Source organism: Sardina pilchardus, chromosome 8 (assembly GCF_963854185.1).
Source record: "Sardina pilchardus chromosome 8, fSarPil1.1, whole genome shotgun sequence".
Taxonomy (NCBI): domain Eukaryota; kingdom Metazoa; phylum Chordata; class Actinopteri; order Clupeiformes; family Clupeidae; genus Sardina; species Sardina pilchardus.
The window spans coordinates 4,863,453-4,880,401 of record NC_085001.1 but is presented as its reverse complement, the minus strand read 5'-3'; the positions used below and the strand labels follow the sequence as shown (position 1 = coordinate 4,880,401).

Sequence of the window (16,949 nt, the reverse complement as noted above, 5' to 3'; positions counted from 1 at the left end):
TTCAGGATGTGTTCTGCTGCTGCAGATGTCAGTCTCAGGGAGTGTTCAGGAAAGGGGCCTGATATCATGTCATAGAGAATGGTGTGTAGAGTGGGCAGAACAGGGTCTTAAGGTAGAGATGGAGGCTGAATGGGAGTGAGTACTGTCTGACTGGGAGTGAGTATTGTCTGACTGGGAGTGAGTATTGTCTGACTGGGAGTGAGTATTGTCTGAATGGGAGTGAGTTATGTCTGAACGGGAGTGAGTATTGTCTGAATGGGAGTGAGTTATGTCTGAATGGGAGTGAGTATTGTCTGACTGGGAGTGAGTACTGTCTGACTGGGAGTGAGTATTGTCTGAATGGGAGTGAGTATTGTCTGAATGGGAGTGAGTATTGTCTGAATAGGAGTGAGTATTGTCTGAATGGGAGTGATTTATGTCTGAATGGGAGTGAGTATTGTCTGAATGGGAGTGAGTATTGTCTGAATAGGAGTGAGTATTGTCTGAATGGGAGTGAGTTATGTCTGAATGGGAGTGAGTTATATTTTATTAGGAGTGAGTTATGTGTGGGAGTGAGTAATATCTGAATCGGAGTGAATATTTTCTGATTGGGAGTGAGTTAAATTTTATTGGGAGTGAGTTACAGTATATCTGATTGGGAGTGAGTTATAATTGATTGGGAGTGAGTGATATCTGATTGGGAGTGAGTATTGTCTGAGGTGTGTGTCTGCATGACAATCTCTGACACTGGATGGGGTGGATGCTGTGAGGTAGAGATTATGTGTGTGCAGAGGGGAGGACCATGTTACCTTGTCACGAAGGGTGGGTGTGTAGAGGGGGACTGACTAGAACTGAGTTGTGCATTAAGACAACATCTTATTATGGCTTTAGTACAGTTCAGTCAAAAGTGCCACCTACAGTACAGTATGGACTTCTCTGAGATCTCAGCATCTCTGAGATGATGGCTCTTAGGAGAATGTGTTGTGCATGTCTACAGTATGTGAAAGTGTGTGTAGTGTAGTGTTTGTGTTTGTAGGGGGTCCATTCACATCTGTGCAGTTGTGTCTGTCTGCATGAGTGTGATACCTCCATGTTGTCCTTTAAATCCAGCACTCTATTTGTTGTCCATTTGTTAGCTCAGTCACTGTATAGGGATTTAGGGTTTCCTCCTTGGCCTATGCTCAGGCTCCATTTGTTGGTCCAATTAGCAATAGATCTGATCCATAGATTCAGTGTCCACTTGCTTCTAAGGTTATTTTAGATATTACATCAGACACTCGTTTATACTGAATTCTTCCTTCTGAAGCTGTTTTATCGTAACTTATTGTAATTTGCAGCAGTAACTGTAGACTGGTATATTTCAATCACATGAATAATGGGTGTATCAGACTAAAGAATCAGGCGGACATTCCCCTTGTCAGTAATTGCAGTGTAGATTATAATTCCACATTGAAGGCTGATTTTAATCCTTCCAACGCTTGTTCTTTTGTGATGCTGTGCCATTCCTCAGGACAGACAGCTGGTTTGGCATTGCTGGACTCAGCAAAACTGTCATTATGTTTCACCAGCACATATTTCCAGTAGTCAGACGCCTGTATGTATGGGTCTGGAGCGATGTTCCAGTCCGGATAGCAGTCACGGTATTCCTTGTAAGGATGATCCTCGTAGATTGTGTCATGATTCCGAAAGCTTAAATCACTGGAAACTAATGTTGTACAAAGGACCTCAGCAAGAGTCTGTGTGTCGTCATACGTATAGCCAGTGAAACCCAGTGGACGGTGCACGGTGGCGTGATGTTGGGTGTGTGCTTTACCTCCAACCTCACAGGGTACCTTGCAGAAGGGGCACTGCTCCCCACACCCAAAAACCCTGTTGAAAATCTCATTCTGTGGTTTGACTGTGAGAACCTTTAGTGTAGCTTTGATATTGGTGGATTCCGCAAATTCTTTGTCCAGCTGCTTGCTGAGGTCACCCAAGGCCTGTAACAGACTTGCAATGAATGGAGCGCATCTACCAGACATCTGGAAGAGAACCTGTCTAACGGCTTTCATGGGAAGTGAGATGTCTTTGCTAAGAGCACGACACAACTGTCCAACAAACATTGTTGCCTTCTGAGTGTCTGCGTGGCCATTGATTTCACTCTGAACATCTTTGATTGTTTTTGTAATCTTTTGAAGGATAGTTTTGGCAATCTGGTCTTTCAACTTAACCAAACCCATGTCTTTGTACAGCCAGTCAAGAAGTTGATTGTAAATCCAATCCTTCACAAAGACTTCATATTGAAAGATGTATCTTATAAAACTTTCACAGTCATCCTTCTCCAACAGCTCTGACAAAACTGAGTATTGAAAGTGTGATCGTGAACTGAACTTGGGAGAATGGCTACCTGACAGAAATGTATCAACAATCACAATCCCCAGGGATCTGTTTATATATTCTTTGACTGCAGGTTTGATGCAGAGCTGAGTAAAGTCTTGTGCCTTCCTGAGGGACTGATCTCTTCGTCTGTAGGAGTCAAGGAAGTCTGATAAGTACTGTTTCTTGGACTTCTCCAAATGCTTAAGAGGACTTCTTTCTGACAGGAATGTCTTGTGCATTTCTAAGAATCTCCGGGCTGCAATGCCACATATGTGTACTTTCAAATCTGTCTCAAAAGTGCTGTTGACCTTCTTTGCAGTCGTCTTCATGTCTGCATCAATTTTCTTAAGAAGCTCTTTGCTGAAAATGTCTTGGTAATCTACATTAGTGCTTACAGTATCTTCAATAAATTGTTCACACCTTTGAATGATGTTGTTTGCATCACATTGGATACCTGAGTAGATCTTCTCGGTGTAACTTTTCACCAGCCTTTTCAATATGTTCAAATGTGTAATGTGTTCATTTTTCACCTTGAAAGCCTCATGTCCACATCTGGTTAGATCCTGGATCTTTGCTAGCTGTTTCTGCACATTGCGGTGAGCCAAATTAGCTCTCAGTAGCTTCATGACAGAAGAGGGAATGTCCTTCTCTTTCAAAGGAGAAACATAAATGGCTAACTCTTTCCACATATGTGTAAATTTCTCCTTCAATTCACTATCTGACAATTCTTTGTTGTATTTCTTGCAGTCTTTCAAGAGCTCTACAACCTGCTGTTCAATGACATCTGTGTGTTGTCTTTGAATATTTTCCACCTGCTCCATGTCCATTGTCAGATCAACAGCAGACTGAAGCTTATTCTCAACATGTTTTGTGATTTCTCCCTTAAGGCTTTTGACACTAATTTCAAACTCAGACCTGTACCTTTCCACTAACTTCACATGGCTGTCTTTCCGCTTGTAATACTCTTCCAATTTCTTGTTCATCACAGTTGTCTGATCTTCAATGATTTTGAAGGCATCCAATTCCAAAACTTCAGAGAGACTTTGTACTTTGTTGGTGTCAGTGTTAGATATTTGTGTTTCAGCGTCGTTCAGCCATGAGTAGATACACTTCCTGAACGACCATTCCCATTCTGAGAACTCTTTGCAAAGGCTGTCATAGGCATTGGCAACAAGAGAGTTTCTGAAGCTGAAGATCTCGTGTTTCACAGATTTCCACAGACTACTCATCCATTTCAGAAAATCTGGAATTTCACACATATTTTCTGTGTGGTTTTGTTTAATTACATTCATTTTGAGCTCATGTACAGCTTCACTGTATCCTGAATTGACAGGTGCCATTGGGGGAGTCCCATGCCACAGGCCTGGTATGTACCAGTTGTTCCCGTCCACATTATAATCCAAGATGTCGGTGAACTTAATCACTTCAGACTGGTTCTCCATGGCCACTGCAATCTGTGTCATTTCATCTAACTGTTCCATCAGGTGCTTTCGTTCTGTCGTCAGTTTGCTGTGTGCAGATACACCCGAAACATTTTGGTGCACAAAATGACAGATTGGTCTCTTTCCAAGTTGCTTCATCCGTAGAAATGCATGAACTGCTATTTGCAGAACATCCTTCATGTCTGTTGAATTCTCCATGGCAATATTTATGATGGTCACATCACTGAGGCCTATTACAAGTGTTGCAAGTTGATTGTCATGCTCAAAGCTGTCTTCAAGCATGGTAAGTTCAGGAGCCTTAAGACCTTCTGTGTCAATGAGTAGAACAAAGTCACAATTCAGCGCCTCTCTGAGTTCCTGTTCAACAGAGAGAAAGAGCATGTAGGCTCCACGAGTACAGCGGCCACTGCTCACAGGGAGCTGGACACCAAACATGGTGTTGAGCAGAGTAGATTTCCCTGTGCTCTGCACACCTAATACAGACACAACCAAGAGTCGAGAGCTCCCTACTCTTCTGTGTACCTCCATAAGAGCATCAGTCACCCACTTCTCTGGGATGATGGATGCATCTCCATTCAGAAGCTCCATGGGGTATCCATCAAGCAAAAGCTCAGCAGCAACTGAGGGGAGGTGTCTTGTGTCATCTGATTGCTTTGATTCATAGATCTGTCCAATTTCTCTCATGAAGTGCTCAATGCCTAAGGTGTCCAAGATCTGCTGAGCCAACTCTGTGATTGATGTGTTATCTTTTTCTTGGCATAGTTTAAATTGTCTGTGATCACGTGATTTCCTATCTAGTTTCAGTGACATCCACTTGAGAAAGAATGTTCTCTGCTCTTTGTCTGTGGTTGATAGTGCTTGAATGAACTGCTCCATTGCTTCTGATGTCTTGATGTTGCCTTGCAGTTCTCTTTGTAGACGTTTTTCCTCAATAAGTTGTGCCTTATATTTTTCTAGATTGATATTGCCTATGTTCAGCAGTTTGAACTCCTCCATTTCAATTCGAGCTAATTCCTTCAAGTATTTGCCTTGAAGAGACATCTGTTTTTCCTTGTAGTCTTTAATTTCACAATCTCCAAGGCCTTTCAAAATATTATCAGCTGCAGTCTTTGCTGTCATCGAGGCTTCATTTTTATTTTCGTCGACAGGGATTCCCAAATTCTGTGCAGTCTCTGACATTGTTTCCATGTTGATTGTTTCCTTGCACTCATCCAACACTACTGTCATGGCACCAGTGATTTGATCGCAGAACTTTGCCATGTTGGCATTCTGTTTCCATTTTATTATATGGGTTTTCTTCAGCTTCAGCGACTCAGCAACAGACTCCTTATTAGAACTCTTATTTATCACCAAGAAGAGCTTGGACTTCTGAGGACCCAGTAAATCCAGCAACTTCTCTTCCTCTTGGGTCATGGTGTCCAGGCACACAAAAACTGCAGCAGAAACCTGCATAAGGAAATTGAATTGTGTTTTGTTGGAGATTATATCTCCTCTCATATTAGCTATTGCTACAGGTTTTGGAAAAACATCAATGTTGCTCTGTCCACATGGAAGAGACCAGGTCATCTCCACCAGGCCATTTGCGATCTTCTTTGGGACACTTCCACCTCTCAGTTCTCTGTGTGTGAAATATGGTATACTTTGTTGTGCATTACTCAGGACTTGATTGAGAAGTTGGGATTTGGAGAAGCTGCAGTCTTTCAGACTGACAAAGGAGAGGAGAGGTATCTGTGCATGGACAACACTGTCTTCAACATAGTTTTTTGTTTGTATTAGGTCATGAGGTCTCCACTCTTTGTAAATATTCCTAAGAGCCCATAGCATGAGTGTGCACTGACTGTTGTCAGATTGTGGTATAAGAAAAGGGACAGCAAACTGACACATTGACATCTTAAGGGACATCTCTTGCTGCAAAAAGCTGTCAGCACAAAGGTAGAGCGCAGTAACCAGATCCAAGGGATTGACTTCTTCTTCCTCCTTCTCCTCCTCCTCATCATCATTGCCACTGTTTTGTGTTTTACCAGAGTCTACAGATGTGTGATTCCGGCACTTGGTATTGATCATCAGTAGTTTTCTTATAAAAGCCAGAGGCACGTCTTTGAGAGACTCCACCTCTTTGTCTAACATGGTTCCACTGCTTATCTTCAGTAAAGAACTGAGAGTGAGTTTATTCGGATAGAATTCCAAAAGACCCAATGTGCCAAGAAGTGATCTCAGATGACCTACAGTATAAAGACAACAATGACCAGTCGTAAATTCACTGTTACTTAGACTTACTAACAAATACTTAGTAAAATACATGATCTAAGAGATGTCAGTGTCACAAGCCCAGTGATGACGTTACTTTCCAAACCCATCTCTTTCCCACCTATTTCCTGCCCCCTCTTCACTATCCTTAGCCTGGGTGTTCCCATCCTGCCTTGCACAGTGATTTGATTCACGCTGCTAAGGCAGTCTGGAAACTACCGCCCTAATTTTTGCCTGAGATAGGGAACCAATCACAGAACAGGGGGGAAAGCAAGACGATGATGAGCTATGCACAGACGCATTTGATAGACATCCGTGGCGCCCAATGAACAGATCTGGGCATTTTCTCCAATACCAGAAAATGAACATCTGGTTGCCAGACCACTTCTCATTTGAGAAGCCAGCCAGGCTACACTATACTCTGACTTAAAGGTTCTCTATGCATGGTTGAAAATGTGTGATGATAAATAAACGACTGAATAAGCCACAAGATTGTCATTTGTTACACTGGTAACAAGTCCCCAGAGTGATCGACGGTGATTGGCTGGAACAGTTTGTTAAGTTGCATGGTCCAGGCAGAACTAGGCTATTTTTGTTGCAGTTTTTGGAGGCTGGGCTGCACACAGGGACCACATTTATGTTTACAGCGTATTCAGAGGACAGGTTGCTAGCGGATTGTGAAGAGATGTTTGCTGTAGGCTACGTGAGAAAAACGGTTTTAGCTTAGAAACTATGTAACAAGCCTACTGTCTGATTGTACTCTGTAACTGCCATGTCAAATGTAATGAAAGTCCATAGCAGAGTACGTTCAAGACTTACACATATTCATTTAGCAGGCTCTTTTATCCAAACATAATTGACATTATGCCAATTACTACAAGGACTATTCTGTCTAGAGCAACTTGAGCTTAAGTGCCTTACTCAAAATCACAATGGTGGAATTTGGAAAATGAACCCACAACTTTTCAGGTTGTGGGAACCCTGTGTATGCTAGCCCAGCTTAGCCTCAAAGGGATATTCCGGTTTCATTTTCAGTTGGTCTTACTGCACTTTCTAACTTGAGAAGAGACTTTCTGGAAAATTTCTGGAAATCTTTCTGGAAATTTCTGGAAAGGTAAATATCGATTGTTTTGCTCGAGGGGAGGTGGAAAATGAGCTTATTTCCAAAAATGGCGGAATATGCCTTTAAGGAAAGTAAATAATAATTTTGATATATACTCTCTTTAATATATCCTACCAGTTTAAAAGCAATCTCCAGATAATCCCAGATAATGTTCACCTGAATTGTTTTGTCTGTACAAACAGCATTGATATTTTCTCTGTTGTCATGGCGAGTAATAGGCTACTGTAGCTCATTGTAAAACAAAGTCTTGTGTCAGCTCCTGAGCTCAACAGGCAGTTCTAATGAAGTTGCTCTAAGCACAACTGTGGTGGGACAGGTAATTCTATCAGGCTAACCTACTGTACTGCTTGACACATTCTATGTTGGTGTCACTTCATATGACATCCAGTTGCATACAGCTCGGGAAAAAATGTAAAGACCACTGCACATTTTTCTGATGTTATCCTACAGAACATTACCCTCGGCCTGTGTATATGACTGTCAACAAATCACACATTTCAAACATCTTTAACTCACCCATCTTTAATGTTCTGATAATTCAGATAATTGTGACTGTATGATAAATGTAACATACCCTCATTTGATGAAGCCATGGTGTTTCTTCAAGAGCTAGTCCAAAACCTGTAGAGGAGCAGTCAAGGTACTGTTTTGAATTGCTGCATTTTACTCTTTCACGTTCATCCAAAGCAACAGACAGATATCAATGTGGTACATGCTAGCTCGGGTCTTTACACTACTATAGGGTGACCAGACGTCCCCGGTTTCAGGAGACAGTTCCCTGAAAATACAGAATGTCCCCGCTTTTTTTTTTTTTAAGATAAAACTTGTATGTATTTCAATCAGATTGATAGTCAGACTGTGAAAATGTACGTTTTTTCTACATTTTTTGGATTATGTCCCCGGATTTGGTCTCGGACATTTAGTCAATGTACAATACTACCACCCTACGACAAGCTCAAAACTTTGTAATGTAATGCACCCAATATTGTGTAAATCATACTTTGAATTAAGTTTACATTTATTGATTTAACAGACACTTTTTATCCAAAGTGACTGATGTAGCCTATGTCAATTCTATCACAAGAGACTTTGTCGTCTGAGCAACTCGGGGTTAAGGCTGCAGAACGGTGGAAGCCGTTCATTTAACTCAAGTCTTTATTGCATGAGAATCCATCAGAATATGATGTGTTCACAAACCATTTAAGCTATTTAGTAACATTGGATAACATTAGAAAATTGCATACAAGTACTGTAGTTTCTAAGTCACTTAACAACAATTCTTTGATGACTTACCCTCAATCTTCTACAGCATATAGCCACTTAGGGTCTGACGATCTACCAAAGTGTGTGTATTGGAGCCTGTCCTGTTTATATACAGAGCTGAAACACTGTAGTCTGCACGAACCCAGACAAACCTGTTAGCAAATTTGAATTTGCCCTGCAGGTCAGTTTGGAAAGGATCCTAGAGAATGAGGAACTCACCTGGAAGATTGTAGGTTTTACCGTTAGCATTTAAACACTTCCTAGTTAGTAGGAAAAATCTTTAAGGGAATATGAACAGAGTTTTTGTAAATACGGTTCAAATAAGGTATGAGACAACACAACAGTTTGTGACAAAACTGTGACAAAAACAAGAATAAATACATTTTAAAACTTACCAAAGATGTTGCTACCAAAATGCTACATCAAACATTAAATGGACAACAGTCGCTTGCCTCATTAAGCAAGTGGGAACATTGAGAGGGATCCATGGTTACAGACTTTGCTCACTCCTTCTTGACTTCATGTATCATCATGGGCCTAAAGTCCACACAGAGACAGCAACGTATATGCTGGTTTTATTGAAAGAAAACAAATGGTGAAGCAGTTCTCAAGCAGTTAATTGACTATTATGATTTTCTAAAACCCCATTTATTCTGTCATAGAGGTTTTTTCATATGATCCAGAACATGCAAAAGTGCTAATCGAACGCATACAAAATGATGGTGGTAACTTCCACACGCTGTTGATGTCCGTTTCCGAATCACCAAAAACTCAGAATATGTATTTTCTTTGGAGCCGAGCAACTGAAGCCTTGTGTTCACAAGAGAGATGTGTATGCTGCACTTCATGCATCGCTGCATTTCCCTGCTGGTTTTGCCCCTGAAAGCCATTATCACGTTGCCAGTTCCAAAGAAAATTCATTGGAATCCTTTCCAGATGTACCCGCAGAGCAAATTCATATTCATGCTAGAAACAATGAGGAAGTTTTCTTAAATATTTCCTTTTGTTTACAGTAAATGGTTCACATGCAGCCACTACAGATGCAATTTAAGTATATTGGTCTGTAGAGTATAGTGCTCTACGAAATGTCAATTTGTCAATTTTGAATATTTACTACACATTTCTAGCCTGACGAGCCAGACCCACATCAAGATGTAGGGTCTGGACACTCACCGTAGACAGGGCTCAATCGGAGGGGTGGGATAAACAGTTGTCTTTCAAATTCCCTCCCCGCAATAGGATAACGCTAAACGAATCATCTTGTTTTCAAGTAGCAGGATGCGTAACCTTCCCTCTCCACGCAATAGGATAATGCTAAACGAATCATCTTCTTGTTTTCAAATAACAGGATGCGTTACCGTCGCAACTTCTGGTCGCATGTCAGTCACCATTATGTTAAGCCCACCCACCGGCGCTGTGATTGGAGCGCTGGTGCTGGGGTTTCTCAGCTCCCTGCCTCAATGGATCGTGCCTAGACTGCCCCGCCAGCCAAATTACATTTGCTGCCGCTAGGGGCGTCTAGATTTCTAGGCTAACACATTTCCTTACGGCATGAGGATGGCTGATGACTGGTAAAGGTTTACCTCACAGGAGAGGTGTAGGGGGAAAGAAAAGAGATGTAGGGTTAGTATTACTACAAGTCATGGTGGTTAGTGTTACCAAGCATATCAGTGTACAACTATCACTGGATGTAAATTTGGAAACCTGGGCTTTTTAATTGAAAGACAAATATGATGGTCTGCTGGCCTTGTCTGCATTTGCCTTGTTTTATGTCTTGTGTGTGTCTTGTAGGCCGGTGTCTTTCAGTTACCTGTGTGTACTGTATGTATGTACAGTATGTGTGTGTGTGTGTGTGTGTGTGTGTATGTATGTGTGCATACATGTATGTATGTGTATGTATGTATGTACTGTATGTATGTATGTAAATATGTGTGTATGTGTGTTTGTATGTACATGTGAGGGACCATAGTGTAGGCTCACTGGCTTTAGATGGTGGAGGTGGAAAACACAGAAACCAGAGCTCAACCAATTTATCAAAAATATGATAATGTTTATTTAGCCTATATTTACTTCAGAAGTCAAGAAAACAGAACAATCAAAAATAACTAAAAATAGCACAATGCTTTGCGCTTTTAACAGTATTACAGCAATACAGACTCTTTGTACATAGCCTCACAGAAAGCAAGTACACACCCTTACTCTCTCCTCATGCAGAATGAGCCCCTCTTATAACTACTCTCTGTACTGTACTGTATGTATGTATATGTATGTGTTTATTATGTACCCTTTAAGCTGTTGTTTATGTGTTTTGGGGGCTTTTTAAAAAAGATAATATTCAAACATGGAATGCTTCATTAAAAGTGGAACTTATGGACTAAAGGATTGGCTCTTTTGAAAGTGAGCTGTTTCTGTGTGCGTGCGTGCGCACGCGTGTGTCTGTGCATTTTATTGTAAACAAAGCTATATATTGTATATGGGTCAACAAGTGATTCATCAACATTTCCTGTTTTATCATTCAGATAAATATATATAATAGTAATATATGTGTAGTCACTGATACTGGTTATATGGTTGAGTGAAGAAAGGAGCAATGAGGATATGTGCCTAGGCCTACCTTAGTTTCGGGTGTGGTTGTTTTGGTTTCAGTGCTGTTCACATAATCATATTACATCATGGCAATCTGGCCACACATACCAAAAGGGTATGTAGCTGACAGAGAGCTGGAGCCTTGAACCAGAGACACTTATATATGAGGAGACACTGCACTGGAAAAATCGCCCATTGAAAAACATGGGGTAACTTCGTAACGCGAAAGATGGCGGTTCTTTACACCGGTTGGCTATGGTTTGCATGTCCCGCCTCTTCCAGTGCCGTTGCTCCAATCATTTGGCCGATCCTTGGCGGTCACGCTTTTTGAAAGCTGCGTCGTGAAGAACAGAGCATGCGCAGTCCAAAATTACCAGTAAGAAAAAGGCTTTTAAAGCGTTAATTTGATACAAAACCACCAAACCTTTTCAGCGATTTTAGTCAGATTTTCATCGCGATTTCAAACATGTGATTTTTATGTCTCTTACACCTCGGAACACGGACATCCAGCTCTCTCCCCATTCATTTAGATAGAGCCTGGTCTTGTTCCGGTCAAAGTCGCTGCCCGACCCCATGGCCAATATGGCTGCCGAGTGACGTGACTTGCTTTAAAAAGACTTTGCTTGAACCCATGCAGGTCTCCAGGGTACCAGGTACCAGACCTACAGTACACTGACTGCATGTATTGATGATGCTCACCTTTAGTGAGCGCAGAGCTGCACTGTCATTCGAACCTCTTCTGTGCAGCAGCCATCGTGGATTGTTCTGACTCACGTGGAAGTAACTACGTGTGTGAGGTAAGGTCAGAAAGAATGTATTGTTGTTGACATGTTTCAACTTTTCACGTGTCTGCTGCTGAGTAACTTCCGTCTTCCTGGTGTTGATGTGTGATGTCTAATTAAACTTGAGTGACAGGTGTGTTTGAATTCCCTTCCTTGTAGAATCCCCCTCTCCATTCTCCATACAGAAGGTCACCTTGTCTAATCTTTTCCTCATTAGCAGAATACTTGGTTGAAGGTTGAAGATATCTAGGTGCATCAAGTTTGTCACATACAGTATAAGAACTTCATAAGCCTTTCGACTCTCTTGTTCAAGTCCGCTCTGCACTTGAATTGGAAACCTCAGATACGGGTATTGTACATTACAACACAATATAACTGACTTTTTTCTGTATTCAGAACAGTAATCATCAGTATTTTTCCTATGTGAAATCCACACTGACAAAGCATTGGCTATGACTTAAGCCTTCTTGGTGTAGAAGGTCACCTTGTCTAAGTAGCAATTATATTTTCTCATTAGCAGCATACCTGAGATTGAAGATATGTAGGCGCATCAACTTTGTCACGCACTATACAGGAACTTCAACATAACAGAGATCAGAAAGTGCCGACAAGTCATGTTCTGTATGCTGTATATCCAACCAGAATAAGACATTTACATGGAGACACTATCCACATTTAAAGAGTTTGATTCCAAAACGCTATGTTTTTTTAAAAAAAACATTAAGAAGTCATGTTATTTAGTGTATTCCAGGAAATTTCAATCAAATTGCAGTTGTGTTGTTTTCATTGAGCAAAGATAAATCAATTAACAATATCCCAAAACATTTCTATTGAAATTACTGAGAAAACAAAAATAAAAATATAAAACAATATTTGTGAAAATTCATTAAAATGGTGGATATAGCGTTTTGGAACCAAACCCTTCATTTGAAGACCTTTTGAACACCTTGGGGCAATTGCTGTGTTGCTAGTTTGGAGTTTAACATGATTTTAAACTGGAGTTGGAGTTGGGAGTTGGAGTTTAAAACCGTGTTAAACTGCAAACAGCGTCAGAGCAATTTCCCCCTTTTGGCTTGGGCATCTGCCGTGTCTTGTCAACACGGCAAGAGAGTTAAGGTCACACAGCATTGTGCAGGGTCACTTTGGGTTGGGTTGTGTTGCTGCCTTGTAAAGCATGGATTTAGAAGCTAAGATGAAATATGTCCAATTGTCCATATAACACACTTCATGGTTGGGGAATGATGTCAGGATGGTGTGTGAGTACTGTTTGATGCTCTCTCCTTTGGTAGGCACTTAACATCTGTTCAGGTGCGCTCTTTTCAATACCAACATGATAACCATGGACAACCTTAGAACCACAGTGTAGAGGTAGGCTTATGTCATTTGCTGTAACCCTAGGGGTGTGTGTGTGTGTGTGTGTGTGTGTGTGAGAGAGAGAGAGAGAGAGAGAGAGAGAGAGAGAGAGAGAGAGAGAGAGAGAGAGAGAGAGAGAGAGAGAGAAAGAAAGTGTGTGTCTGAACATGGTTACCAGTGATTATCAGTCCTGCTGCACTGTACTGACCACTGATCCATCAATCTATGCTGCCACCTTGTGGAGACTGAATGCCAGTGCGGCTGGCTCCCTCTGTAGGCCACTGGTGGAAGTGCAGTCCAGACTCATGTCTCTTTGAGACAGGACTAGACAGAAGAGAAGGCTGCTCTGCTCTCTAAAGGGGAAACAACTTCTTCAACAACTCTAAACGCTGGGTCTGTGATCATGGTGAAGGTGTGTAATGAATTAAAGTAATTTATAAGTAAGTTTATTATGAAATGATTTATGAGTAAGAGTAATGACATTTCTTGTGCTCAAGAGCCAGGTCAACTTTGAAAATATATCAATTAAATAGTAGTAATCAAAAAGGCAAAGTGGCTAGTGCAAAAAAAGGAAGACCCTGATGAAGTGTGAGGTTGATGAGAGTAAGTATGAGGAAGATAGTTCAGCAGCCTGATGGCTTGTTGGTTGAAACTGTAGAATTATGTCTTCATTCGAGTCTTCATATTGTAAAGGTCTTTATTGTACTTGCTAGCATATGTCAAGTTCTATTACACATATCATCTATTTTATCTAGTCACATAACTTCTACTCAACATGATCAAGTCAGACTAAACCTCCTCTCAACCTGGGAGATGTAGGTTTCTAATAGTACTCTGTTAAAACTGTCAATGATGTTTTTTAATATACAAAATTGTGAGTACAAATGAGCAAAATTATTTCAAACTGAAAATTTTTTTAAACAATAATCATTTACCAAAAATCTTTCAAGTGAAAATGTATCGTGACGTGAGCCATTTGAAAGATGTGCCAGTAAGCACATTCTGAACATGGTGAGTGCATCATGCTTGATTCACATGAAGGCCACTTCATTTAGTGCCGTTTGAGGGCTTTGTGTCTCTAGTGACTCTCTAAAGTTTGTGTGTGTGTGTGTGTGTGTGTGTGTGTGTGTGTGTGTGTGTGTACATGCATGTGTGTGTGTGTGTGTGTGTGTGTGTGTGTGTGTGAGTATGTGTTTTGTGTGTGCGTGCGCGTGGGTGGTGTGTGTGTGTGTGTGTGTGTGCGCATACGTGTGTGTGTGTACGTGCATACGCGTGTGTGTATGTGTTTATCTCTGTGTGCATGCATACGTGTGTGTATGTGTGTGTGTGCCCAATGCATTTGATCTCTCAGATGCCCTGCGCTGCCAAGGAGATGACCCTGACGGAGCTTTCTTCTGGTCCAAATGTTCTACTGCATGCGGCACTCTCACCTCAGATGCAGCTTCTACCACAATGGCCCTTTAGAAGCCTCTCTAAAGTATTACACACTGAGGCGTCACTTGAGTCTTTCTCTAGACACAAAAGACTGGACGCATTAGACAGTCCTCTTCCCTCCCCAACACACTCAGCGTCATGGACATGTTGATGTAAACTCCTCGACTGAAATCTTTGTGGCGTCATATGACCTCAACTTTACACAGACTTGGCCAGGAAATACAACTCAACTCAAGATAATAGGAATTCATACGGGCAAGAATGTATAAATTATACCAGACATGAACCATTTCCAAAACGTTTATGAACGTTTCAACATGTTTTTACAGGAAACAAATGTTAAGTAAATGCAGAAAATGAAAATGACATGAAAATGATGTATACATTTTTTTTGTTTTGTTTTTTTTAAGTATATTTTTTTGGCTTTTGCCTTTAATGACTGGACAATTTAGAATGACAGGAAGTGAGTGGGAAAGAGAGCAGGGGTGGATCTGGAAAGGACCACGGGGCGGGAATTGAACCCGGGTCGCCAGCGTACGGTGCAGGTGCCCCAGCCAGTTGCGCCACAGCTTGGGCCAAAAATGATGTACAGTATACATTTTGAGGCAAGGTCACAAGGTCTGTCATTACAGAGTTTTTAGGTGATAAAATGTTGACTGCATGTTATCAGGAAAGCTTCAACCATAAAATAGCAGCAACAGCATAATGCTGCCTATTGCTGCCTACCACTGCCAAAACTCCCCAGCCACCACAGACCCAGTTCACACTCAAACTGGCTTCCTGAGGACTTTTGGCAATGCCTTTAAACATACAAGCATGCACGCACGCACACACACACACACACACACACAAACATACAGTGGTAGAATGGTGTGTGTTTGTGTAGCTAAATGCAGTGAACCTCAGGTGTGTGTGTGCGTGTGTGTGTGTGTGTGTGTGTATGTACAGTATGTATGTCTGTGCTGCATGTTTTACACACCCTGAACACACATGTAGGACACACACTGCACACACACACACACATGTCGGACACACACACACACACACACACACACACACACACAATGGAGAGAGAATGAGTGTGACGATTCATTTCAAAACTGGAACATAATTTATGGTATGGCATAAATCCATTCCATGCCCTTGATGTTATTTATGTTACATTTATGGTGTCACACAAATCCGTGGTATACCCATAATGCAATTTATGTGATGGTTATGGTATGATACAAATCCATCTCATAGCCATGATGCAGTTAATCTAATTGAACATAAAAAAGATGCCATAAGTCAATTGACTTCCTCATCCATGTGTAAAGTAGAACTAGAGAAGATTTGCTACAGTTGAGAAGCACAATAATAAACAACAACAAACTAAATATGCGTCTTTTGCAACAAAGTATGAAGAAAACACCAGCAGAAATAACCAGCTGGTTCCTAGACCGGAACAAAAAGAAGGACACGGACAACAAGGCTACTATTTCCACACACCAGACTGGGGAGTTCTTCTCTGCTGCTGATAACATCAACAATTACACTAGTATATAGCGGGCTACATAATTATGCAAATGCATTGAGGACATTGTACTGTGAGTGACTGTACGGACTTCTCCTAACCAGAAGCCATGAGTGAAATACTGTAGGGGTATGTTCGGCACTCCGAGCTATCCTCCATTCTGTCAACCCAAGTCAGTACCATAATTTCCCGACTATTAGCCGCGGCTTATACATTGATTTTGCAATATTTAGTCAGCTATGAGGTTAATACATGGGGACAGTTAATATGGTATCAATATTGTTTTGTTTCTTTTAACTTGCATAAAACACTGTCCTGCGGCTTATACACAATGCGGCTTATATGCAGGAAATTACTGTACAGTAAAGCATGTTATGATGAACTGAGGAAATCAATCAAAAGGGCTAAGAGACTGTACAGGGAAAAGGTGGAGTCCTGCTACAGCGGCTCTAACATCAGGGACATGAGCAGTGGGCTAGTGAGCATTCGTCTTTTAAGCACCCTCCCTTCCTTCCTCGGCCCTCGTCCTCACTGATCTACATACAGAATGATGGGGCGGCAACAATGGGATAGTCTATCCAGTGTTAGTTATAGATCAGTGGGAACGAGCCTGGAGGACCGAGCATCGAGGAGAGAAGGTGAGAAGGTGAGAGGCACCCACAGTACATTTGCTCTAACACCACGGACATGTGGAGTGGGCACTGACAGACTACAGAGGAAAGAGTGTCAGAGGAGAGGTGTCTGCTTCTCTTGTAGCTTAAAGGAGCTGAACTCCTTCAATGGCCGCTTCGAGAGTGACACCAGGTCAGAGTCTCTGTCAGAGCAAGACTGCTGCACATTTCAGTGATCTGACAGAGATGTGTCTA

At 41.5% G+C, this 16,949-nt stretch overlaps 1 protein-coding gene across 1 annotated transcript; it reads right to left on the bottom strand.

Annotated features, from left to right (window-relative positions):
* Positions 1 to 2,361: 2,361 nt before the first annotated feature.
* On the bottom strand, positions 2,362 to 5,906 carry LOC134089382 (interferon-induced very large GTPase 1-like). The gene is made up of 3 exons (XM_062543825.1): positions 5,012 to 5,906; positions 3,247 to 4,507; positions 2,362 to 2,365 (listed from the first exon to the last, which is right to left on the bottom strand). Exons 1-3 carry the CDS (start codon positions 5,904 to 5,906, stop codon positions 2,362 to 2,364), a joined length of 2,160 nt encoding a protein of 719 aa, XP_062399809.1.
* Positions 5,907 to 16,949: the final 11,043 nt, after the last annotated feature.

Bases quoted from the DNA above. Each gene is read 5' to 3' on its own strand.
- LOC134089382 (XM_062543825.1), bottom strand. From the start codon at position 5,906: ATGTTAGACAAAGAGGTGGAGTCTCTCAAAGACGTGCCTCTGGCTTTT. The intron at 4,508-5,011 runs GTGCCATGACAG...CATCAATCACAG, and splicing joins GTTCTGCGATCAAATCACTG to AGTTGGCTCAGCAGATCTTG.